Genomic DNA, 10,591 nt, shown 5'->3' with positions numbered 1-10,591 from the left:
TGCCATGCGGTCTGGAGCCATGACCCCTGACTGACCCCATCGCTAGCCGCCATTATCCCCAAAGCCATCAGACCACGGAGCCAGCCGCCTTGCTAGGCATGGTCCCAGGAACAAAGGTAGATCTAAACCTTTCAGCAGCAGTTTGGGAGTTGCAAAACCAGATTCGCAAGGGCCAGCAAGAGGAAGACAATAGATGTGGCTTCCTTCTTAATGGGAAAAACTGGGAGCTTCATTTTCCCCTAAACTCTGTGTTTTCCCATTTCCTTCTTAATGAGCCAGTGATTAGATTAACGGCTCGACCATCAAGGTATTTGCTCCCCCTGAAAAAGTGCCAGACCTATGCTTTGTGTATCCATTGTGTAAGTTTCAGCTTAGACAAAGATAAGTCATCAAGCCTTTTGTTCACCAGGCTGCCATAGCCTGAGGTTATGTTTAGGGGTATATAAGGACCTCGTTTCCAGCCCTTCCTTGGGCTTGTCGAGCTTCCAGTTCCGAGCCTGAGTTCCTAGAGCATCTTGCTCTGCTGGAATCACTGAGCGAAGCCAAGCTCACTATCTTTTGGGTCTCTAGTTAGCTTTGCCCACCGGAACTCAGCTCCAAAGCCACCGCAGCCACTCTTTCCTTTCCCGTTCCCACGGCTGTGTCCCATCATCCATCCTATATGACATCCGACTTCTTGGAGAAGACACCAAAGTTAAATATCCCAACGGTGCCTCTCTCTTCCTTCCTTTACTTCCTGAACTCACCCCTCCCTTGCTATAGCATTGAATGTCTGTGTGCATTTGTGATCCATTTTGTTGTGTGGCTATAATAAATGTTCATAGTTTAATTGCACCTCATTGATATTAGAGTCTCTTTCCCTTGGGGGCGGACTAGGCGACCTCTGGTATACATATAGGGACAAGATCCCGTGCATGCGTTGTTAGGACATGCCTCTCGTTATATTTGAGCTAATTAAAATTCCCCTAATTCGATCCTTCCTAACAATGGCCAGACAGTGCAATTGCCGCAAGCCAAGGCAAAAAGGCAGGAAACTCCCCAAAGCACATGCTCAGCCCCTGGCACACTCCCATGAGCCTGTATCCCTAGGTTTTGCATAACACTTCAGTCCCTGCAGCATACACACACACACACACACAATCGCCAAATGCTTCTTGTGGACATCTTACCGTTACTTCCGCTCCAAAAGGATGAGAACAATGGTTTCAACATGGTTCAGAATATCTAAAATAAAAAGAGAGCATAGTAAGTTTAAAAACCAGACCACTTATAATGAAACACAGTAAAACAATATACAAAATTCTGGAACAACTGTAACCACAAACTTATTCCTGGTTTATCCCATGGGTTCTGGTTTGGACACAGCCCTAAATGCCTTCTGGCATGTCCAGATATCTGGAAAGCCGCATCTGGTCCTAGAGGCCAATCGCCCATAATGCACCGCCTTCCTCAGAAGCCCCCTGTGCCCCCAACTCCAAAGGAAGCAATGTTGGGGGGCCCAGGGTCTTCTCTGTGGCAGCAGAAAAGATGGAGGGGCTCTCTCCCGAAGGAGGTCAGGCCGGCTCTGTCCCTACCTAGCGTTGCACCGAGAGTCAACCACAGGGGTTTCCTTCCCATAGAGCTGGGAAGAAAAATTAATTAATCGCAGCACCAATATTAATTTAATGGTTGCGATCATGACCAATTAAGGAACAAGTAAATTTGAATTTTGTGCATGAACAAACTTTGGGAAGGCGACAGAGGAAGGTGGAGCAGGGCACAAGCCGGATGGAAGGAAAGAAGCAGGCACCGGTGGGGAAGATGCTTGGATTTGGGCAGGGGAGGGTTCTGAGTTTTAAACTAAAGTTTAAGATGTTCCCAAAATGTCAGTCTGGAAGAACACACAAGCTAGGAGAGACTGCAGCCATTTACTTTTGCCAGAGCTGGCTGGGAAGGGTAGGACTGCAGTCCCTCCTCTCCTCTTTCCCTCCTGAGTTAATGGTATAAAAAGGACTTTTGCACATTGAACTCAGTTTACAGCAATTGAAGTAAGTTGAGGACAAAAGGGGGAAAGTGGGAAACTGGGAGATTTGGAGGGAATGGGAATCAAATGCAGGCTAATGTAATCCCAAATGGACATTCTAGAAGCATCTGAAGAAGTGGGATGTGGCAGAGGATGAAGTGGGATGGTCCCTCACAAATTAAGGTTTGTTATTATTTCCATTCCTTCTCTGCAGCTGTCTGCAGATGAGGTTTTTCTATGGTGGGGTTCCTTTGGCTCATTCAAGGAATTTCACAGTGGCACAGGGGAAATAAACAGTAATCCTTGCCATTGCAAGATCTCCAGGTCCTTAAAACTTGTTTGATGATAATAATAATAATAATAATAATAAAATTTATTTATATCCCGCCTCTCTACAAAAGCAATCGGGGCGGCTTCAAAGTTAAAATCTAACGTCAAACCCTCAGCCCACCCCCTTTACAATACAATAAAACAGTGTCGATATTACAAAACATGAAATATACTTAAAAAACAATGCAATAACTGTGGTGAAGTCGGAGGTCAGTATGAGATTTCCTTCGATGGCCGGAGGAGGAGAACTATTCAGGGAAAGGCCCTGCGGAAGAGACTCTGGTCTTCTAGCTCTTTTACGCTGTTTAGAGCGGTTTGGGGTATAATAGCGGATCTGTCCGGCAGCATTCCACCATCTGGAACAAACAGCCGAGAAGGTCCTCTGGGAGGCCGCGAGGCAGCCTTTTTTATAGGGCTGTAGCACATTCCTCCCCCAGGATCAGTGATGCGAGGAGGCTCTATGGAAGGAAGGGAGGCCGTCCCAAAAGACAGGTTGGGTCCCCCAAGCCCTTGAGGGCTTTCAAGGCGCATCACCACCACCTTGTTCTGGCCCAGAAAATGTATGGGCCGCCATGGAAGGGATCTTAGGTATCCGGTGGTTACCTGATCTCTTCTGGACGTACCAGAGTACGGTCTGGCTGCCCTGTTTTTTTGAACTAACTGAAGTTAGTTTCCAGACAAGGCACGAGGGTGCCCTCAGTAGCGTGCCACTGCCGAAAGGAAATCAAGGCGTGAGGTTACCAGCACATGTACTCGTTTCCAGGTCCCTGACTTCAGGAACGGGCGCAGCTGGCGTATCAGCCCGAGTGATCACAGGGCACTGCTGACTGTACATTCACTGATTGCCATGTTGAAGCGGCCGAATCTAGAGCACCCCCCGACTGAACACACCGTCCTTTGAGGAGAGTGTGGGCCCCTTTCTAGGACTGAGGTTGTGACCATAAGTACCTCCGTTTGTCGGCTTCCGCTTCACTTGTTTCCCTCATTCCAAATCCATTACTGCCTTAGACAGTCATTGAGAGGCGAGACGCCATCTGAAGTCACAGCTGAAGACTGAGAAATGGAGACATATATCGGCGTGTCATCAGCGTACTGCTGCAAGATTTGCAAGATGGGATGGAAAGAGGGAGAAAGAGAGACCCTCAAATGGATGGGCAGTCCGATCTCAATTGCAGCCCATCCTGAGTAGGTTTCCACTGCCTATTTGCCCAAGGGAACCCACTTGCCAGATTTTGTGTGACACGCTAGACGTGGGATCCAATTGGACAGATGACCTGGTGTAGAGGTTAGATAATAATATAAATAGTAATAATATAATAATAATAAATAAATAGTACTAAAAACTTTCTTGCCCACTCTCCCTTTGGCTCCAGGCAGGAAAACACGAACACATTAAAACACCTCACACAGTTTAAAAGCAATATGCATTAAAAACAAACAATCACGAAGGACTTGAACATTCATAACCCGGGATTAGTCTGCTGAGCAGAGACTGGGTTGAGTAGTGCTTTGTAAAACTCACCACAAAAAAAGGGCCGAACAAACAACAGGAGTGTTTCGGAAAAGAACCACTGTACCTAAGAAACTTGGGGAAAGTTATTACAAGGGTACTAAATATAATATATCTAAAAATGAACTTCCTCAGTAAATATTCAATGGAATGAACTTCAGTAATGACTTTCCTCAGTAAAAGCTAAAACAGGTTACATTTCCAAATTACTTTCCATAATACATTGCAGGACTTCAAGAGTATAGTGCATACCAAAAACTAGCACTTTATTATACCACTCAGGTATAATGATGCAGATATCTATATATCTATATATATCTATATATATATATTATAATATCAAACATAACTCACCCTAAGGTATAATATAACATGATTAATACCATATGTACTTGAGTATAAGCCGACACCTCATGTATAAGTTGAGCCAAAATGATGGCTTTTGATATGACCCCGTGGAAAAGTTGAGGGTAAAACTTCAGGGGCATGCCAAAACGGATGCAAAGAATAGAACATGAAGCAAAAGGGAAACGATGCCAAACAACTTTACCAAATTCAGCCATCCATCACTGTTTGTGCTCACACTAAGTCTGGATGATGAGGGAATCAGGGGGAACAGTGCTTCCAAGACAGAGTAAGTCTTGCCTTTCATCAGAGGCTCATTCCTTTTTTTTTGGTAAGCCGTGCAGTGGACTTACCTGTGATCTGTGAATAAGCCGACTCAGGTTTGGGGGGGGGGCAATTTTTGACCTAAAATTTCTAGACTTATACATGAGCATATGCAGTACATTATATAATGCATTATACCTTAGTGGTGTTACCTTGTGCTTATAAATTGCTATATTTTGACATATACAGTATACGGTTCTTCTGCCAGAAGGGATTTGACAACCAGATACGCCATCCGTGGTCCTCCCCTTCCAATCTGTACACTGTGAGTAAGTTCGCCTTGCCTCTGTCTGTAAATGAATAAAAGTTGGGGCTGGGGTATAACCCAAGGCTGCCTTCTTTGCCTTGTGCCAGTGGTCTGGCCCATAAAAGAGACCCCCTTCCAGGCTCTGGTTTCTGCCCTTCAGAGAAGAGGAGCCCCAAGGGGCACGTGGCCAGTCAGTCAGTCAGTCAGTTAGGGCAGGGATCCTCCCCCCTGTTATAAAGCGGCTTTCTTCCCGAGGGCCACTTTTGGGGAGCTGGCTCTTGCCCTCCGGCTCCTTTGGCCAAGGCTGAGCCCAGAGGCACCCTACCTCTTTGCGCTCTGTTTTTGGGCGTCTGCTGCTTTCTCAGCTTCAGGAAGGATGGCACCTCCTCCTCTTCCTCCTCCGTCTCTCCTGGTCTTTGGAGCTCACCCTTTGGAAGGTGTTCTACTGTGCAACTTGTATAAATGAGTGGAAAAAGAAACAGAAACCCAGGCATTGTTTAGCAGAAATCATGTGACTATCCTTGAAATATAAATTCCGATTTATTTAAGAGAGTGCATCCGTTTCCATTCTGTGGCTCACAGTCAAGAAAGAGGCAAGAGAGGAAACAACAGCAGTGCCAAGCTGCACATCTTGCCTTATTCCTTGAGAAGAGAAGACAGCAGTTGTGCCATAAAGGTAAGGAGATTTGTATTTGTCCTTCCCTTTCTTAAACCATTGACGAAGGAATTTACTAGCGGGGGCTAGTAAATCACCGATGCACGGGTTTAAGAAAGGGTCCTTCTTTCTACACCTTCTCAGCAGTCAGATTTGCAAGTTAAACTCCTGCTCTCAGGTGGGCTTCTCATGGCAAAACCCTTCCAAAGCCCCTCCAGGACCCCATCGGCCAGCTGGTCCTCCTCTGTCTCTTGCTGTGTGTATCTGCTTCCAAGTCACCTGCTGTCGATGTTTGGCGACCCCATCGATTTCACTCCCCTTCTGGGACTGACGGCCCAAAAGGCACCTTTTCCCATGCACTGGAAGTCCCAGCCTGCGCCCCAGACGCAACGCAGCAACATACGTGATTAGGGCCCCTATTAACCCAGTGGAATTTATAACCTTTTTACATTTAAAAAAACTTGCTTTTTTTGGTCTTTGTAATTTGATTTTGTTTTTAAAAATTTTGTAGTGAATAGTATTGCTTTTTATTTTCAGAGGGGTATACACTGTTAGCCAAAATGCATTTGTCTGAATTTGGGTGTGTATGAGGCATTCCACACGATGAACCCTGTAAATGACCACAGGGCCACCTGGGTGATGACCGGCAGGTCACACCAAAGCCACCAAGAGGATCCCATCCAAAGGCAGGAAGGCAGTTTGGGGGCTGCATATGGGATCATCCTGACCTCCAATAAGCAGAAGAATGGGGGATGATTGCCTAGAGGTCTCCCCCGATGATCCGGCTAAGGGCTGAACTCCTTCCCCATTTCCCTTGATTATGGACAGACCAGATTACAATCCAACACCTTTGCCCTGTGGCGAGTTTTAGCCCTCAAAACCCCTGGAAATCTCCCCTCAGTGGGCTGGTTTGGAGTTCATGGAGACCCTTTGTCGCTGTGATCTCTAGCCAAGCTCTGGTGCTTCCGTTCAGCCAACGCTCTTGCAACGGCTGTGTCTGACATCATTTCACCCAATTGCTCCAGAAGCAAGCCCCATCTACAGTAAGTATCTGCCTCAAAACCTATTCCAAGCTAACCCCCGATTTCCTGAAGCCGTGAATGAATGAGTGTGTGATAGTGAATTGCTGGGTGATTTTCCCTTTCAAATAAAAATCATACTTTAATTGGAGACTTCTGCCTCTGCATCATTTCTTGGATCCACCAGCCTCTCGGTAGACAGGCGAGAGACGTTCTCCCAGGGTCCTTGTGGCGACCCCCTCTCAATTTGAGCTAAGAAAAATTCCCCCATACTAGACTTTGGGCTACAAGATCCAGCTAAGAATTGATTATATATCCAGCATTGATAGCTGGGTTGCAGATATCTTTCTGCAATGCTGATGTGCCATTCAGTATTTTATCACAAAATCCTCCCAGGACTTACACAAGGCCAGTAACTATCAGCTAATTGAAAGAGTAGCATACCCTGCCCTTCAGGTTATAATCCTTGGGAGGAAAGCACAGCCTGGCAGCAACTCAGGCTTAAAATATACAGATATGTGCACAATATTATGAAGAACATGGGGTTTGGGGTGAAAAGCTGTTGGACTTCACTCTCCAGGAACATGGAGGAAGAACCAAGGTGGACAGAAGGGACCTGAAGGCACACAGCCACAAGGCAGAGATCAGTGCTTGCATTTTGCATTTGCGCAATAATGTCTATTATTTCCCCCTTTCCCCAGGAGTTTGGATTACCCTGAATTCTGAATTCTGTGACTCATTCTTGGTGCGGCATTATGGCTGGAGCAACGCAAGGTAAAGATCCTACCAGCTAAATCTCCCTCAGCTCAGTTCTGACTATAGCAAGCGGAAGCAAGCAGCCTTGGCCTGGGATTATGTAAAGTTTTACCCAAGGCACTTGATATTATCTCGGTCCAGATCAACAGGTTTTCCATATTGCCTGAAATCAGTTTCAGTTGACTGCCATTTTGTAATTTTTGTCCATTACACTTCTAAAATACTGGGCCTGCACTGACTCATTGACAGTGTGGGGATTCCAAGTGCGGTTTTTGTGCTGCTCATTTTATGGCATTTTCTGATGACAACGTCCTCCGCTCACAATCCTGCCATCACCTCCATCACTTTTCCATCCTTTTTTCTTTCCAGGAAAAATCCCTGAAGGAGAAGAACAGAGATGTTCTATGTAAGTGCTAGCATGAAGAGCTCTGTCTCTGGAAATGTAGCTGTTAAAATAGTTAGGAAAGGGGTCGAGGCTAGAAACCTTGGGCTACTGCCCAAGCAGACCCTCCAGAGAAGAGGTGCATAGTGCTACGCAAAGAGGTTGGCGGCAAAGGTGAAGCTACCATCAGAATGGCATGGGCATTGCCCTGGGCCTCCCCCCATTCATAGAATCATAGAAGAGTTGGAAGACATCCCAAGGGCCATCCAGTCTGACCCCTTTCTGCCATGCAGGAACTCACAATCAAATTCCCCAGACAGAGAAGATGGCAGCTAACTGACCCTCAAGCACTAAGCAATGCCCTGGGTTGGTGAGGCCGGTCCTCCAACTGTTGAGAAGGGGCAAAGCACAGGCACCTTCCAGGTCCTGCTGGAACTGCTTTGGGCATTAATAACAACTGGTCCCTAACTCACAAGAGAACCAAGGCATCCAAGTGTGCGTATTTCCATTATCTCAGTCTCCAGAGTCAGGATCCTTCTCTCTCTCAAACAGCAGGCTTGTAAACCAATAATTCAAAGGAGAATGTATGTGACGGGATCTTTCTTATATGCTTTGAGGATACCTTTTACCTCTTGACACTGCCCTGCTTTCACCCTTTATACACTTTCCCTAAATGTACAAGGGCTGGGATCCCAAGTGTCTTCCTCTTATAAGTCTAATATCTTTTGGTAGCATGTCTTTATGTCCGTGTATGGTTTAGAATTCATTCAGGCAGGGGCTTCTCTTATAAACAATAAACATTGTCTTTACTGAATAACATTTAGCAAGAATGTAATTTAGGCAGAAATGACCCAAGGTGGTACGGTTACATAAACATTGCAGTTGCAGGCATTTCACAGTTTCCTCTTTACAATCTCCAATACACTTTCCCTCCCATTCAATATCCTTCTCTCAATTCACTTCCCTTCAACTCCTTTCAACTCTCTTAAACTCCTGCTCAGCTGCTCTGCACTGAACTCTCTTGAGCAGACCTCAGCTTGGCTGAACCTAACTTAACTCAGCTTAACTGACTTCCCAGACACTCACTCCTCCCTTTGTATCTATTCCTTCCCTCACAGTCAGCCCAAACCTTGCCAGGAACCCAAGTCCACCCAGTGACTCCGCTGCAATGTGTGCCTGCAGCAACCAGCAATTCTGGTTCAGGAGTAAAGACACTAGTAGCTAACAAGAAAATCTATGGCTTTAGAGTAGTGTCACTGGAGGGGTGCAGAATGCACTGGGTGACATCCCAGAACAGGGGTGACACCTGGTCAGCCCCTCCCACACACACACCATGCCTCCTGGGCATGCATATGTCTTCCCCGCACGTGCATGTGCACCTCTGCCCCATGTGCGAGTATATTTTCCTCTGTACATGAGCACGTCTCTTCTTGCCCCCATGCGCCTGTCTCTGCATCTGCAAGTGGCCCTCCATCTGCATGTGCATACGCGCACCACCCTAACCCTAACTCTCTTGTTGCCGCTCTCAAGGCATCTCAAGCCCACTGCTGAATTTCCAATATCATTTCCATTGGTGCATAAGTATTTCTAGCATCCGAGTCGGTCTGCTGTAACATTGCCTTCTTATTCCAACAGCTTCTGAGCTGAGGATGATTCTCCTTGGAAAGACCGGATCAGGGAAAAGTGCAACTGGGAACACCATTTTGGGGGAAGAGAAGTTTGTGTCCTGCCTCTCGGCAGGACGTGTGACACTGAAATGCGAAAAGGAGGAAGCACTTGTCAAAGGAAGGAACGTGGTAGTTGTGGACACACCTGGATATTTTGACCCGAATCGCAATAACAGGGAGATTTCCAACAACATCAAGAGCTCCACCAAAGTCCTCAGTCCAGGGTTTCATGCTATTATTCTGGTTGTGAAGCTGGACCGTCTGACTAAAGAAGAAAAGGATGTTGTTAGAGAGGTAAAGAAGTTGCTGAACGACAAAGCAAGGGAATTCATGATCCTCCTGTTCACTAGGAAAGATGACTTAAAAGGCAGACCTCTGAAAGATTTCTTAGCCACAGGAGACCAGGAACTGCAAGATTTGATTGACTACTGTGGAAACAGGTGCCTTGCTTTCAACAATAGTGCCGGTGAAAAAGAAAGGGAGGATCAAGTAGCTGAGCTCATTGCAATGATTGACACCAAGGCTGGACACTTGTGCTCTACGGAAATGTTTAAATCGTGGTTAGACCATTGTAAGATCTTATAAGCTCATGTCTGTCTAAAATCATAGCAAATATGCCCCAAGCTGCAGCCCTTCTGTTCTTGCTTTCCAGCAGAGACAGCAGGATGCCACCTTCCTTCCCAGAGTAGAAGAGAGAGACAGACTGGCATTTAGACAATCCCCACCTTTTTCTGAAGCTGCTTCTCAAAGTACTCAATCTCCATTAGTTGCTTGTTTCAATAAAAACGTGAATTAACCATTGCCAAAGTGTGTGCAGTCTGTGTTTGCATCCGGTAGCAGCTTTGTTGGTGTTTGCTGCCCATGAACTAAAACAAAAGCCTCTTTGGTCCAAAAGGCAGTTCTGTGTAGTTTTTACCCTTACAGTAATGGGCCCTAAAGCCCATGTTTTGAACCCACTTGATTACTATTGCGTACACTGCGCTCTATGCCCCTATGCGCAAAACACACACTACAAAAGAAATGTTGACTCACCAACACTTGAAAGGAGGAGGACTGGGAGCACTAGAAATCCCTTGTAGGTGGTCCCAGGCACCTTCCCCGCCTTAAAGGCTACCAGGCTGAACCACGTCAGCTGTGGCACTTTGACATAAAATAATAAATAATAATAAATTTATTATTTTTATACTGCCCTTCCATAGATCAGGGCGGTTCACAGCAAATATCAATAAAATCTACAAAAAAAATCTACAATTAAGATACACTGCATCTTCAGGCCAGCCCCTGATGACGCTGGGCCGGCCTGCTCTCTCCCTCAACGGCCGAAAGATGACAGTTATGGAGGGAGGGCACTCTG

The 10,591-nt window shown here is 46.1% G+C and overlaps 2 protein-coding genes across 5 annotated transcripts in view; one reads left to right on the top strand and one right to left on the bottom strand.

Annotated features, from left to right (window-relative positions):
* The window catches only part of LOC121933141 (GTPase IMAP family member 8-like), a 12,306-nt gene extending 11,080 nt beyond the window's left edge, over nucleotides 1–1,226 (bottom strand). For both annotated transcript variants that reach the window (XM_042472483.1, XM_042472484.1), the window contains exon 1: nucleotides 1,170–1,226. In XM_042472483.1, the coding sequence (XP_042328417.1) occupies nucleotides 1,170–1,212 (43 nt within the window). In that variant the 5' untranslated portion in view covers nucleotides 1,213–1,226. The remainder of the gene's footprint in view (nucleotides 1–1,169) is intronic.
* Nucleotides 1,227–2,144: 918 nt separating this feature from the next.
* LOC121933151 (GTPase IMAP family member 9-like) lies at nucleotides 2,145–10,030 on the top strand. Of its 3 annotated transcripts, none has more exons than XM_042472499.1 (4): nucleotides 2,145–2,185; nucleotides 4,701–4,776; nucleotides 5,308–5,434; nucleotides 9,206–10,030. In XM_042472499.1, exons 1-4 carry the CDS (start codon nucleotides 2,166–2,168, stop codon nucleotides 9,820–9,822), a joined length of 840 nt encoding a protein of 279 aa, XP_042328433.1. In that variant the 5' UTR covers nucleotides 2,145–2,165; the 3' UTR covers nucleotides 9,823–10,030. The 3 variants fall into 3 exon arrangements, 2 of the variants coding, with proteins under 2 accessions (XP_042328433.1, XP_042328434.1); XR_006104464.1 differs by lacking the exons at nucleotides 2,145–2,185; nucleotides 4,701–4,776 and adding exons at nucleotides 7,134–7,206; nucleotides 7,558–7,594 and having other exon boundaries at nucleotides 5,378–5,434; nucleotides 9,206–9,344; XM_042472500.1 differs by lacking the exons at nucleotides 2,145–2,185; nucleotides 4,701–4,776 and adding an exon at nucleotides 7,134–7,206 and having other exon boundaries at nucleotides 5,036–5,434.
* Nucleotides 10,031–10,591: the final 561 nt, after the last annotated feature.

The sequence above is a fragment of the Sceloporus undulatus genome, chromosome 6 (assembly GCF_019175285.1).
Source record: "Sceloporus undulatus isolate JIND9_A2432 ecotype Alabama chromosome 6, SceUnd_v1.1, whole genome shotgun sequence".
NCBI lineage: Eukaryota > Metazoa > Chordata > Lepidosauria > Squamata > Phrynosomatidae > Sceloporus > Sceloporus undulatus.
Note: the sequence above shows the minus strand (reverse complement) of the source record. Positions and strands in the feature narration are given on the sequence as shown.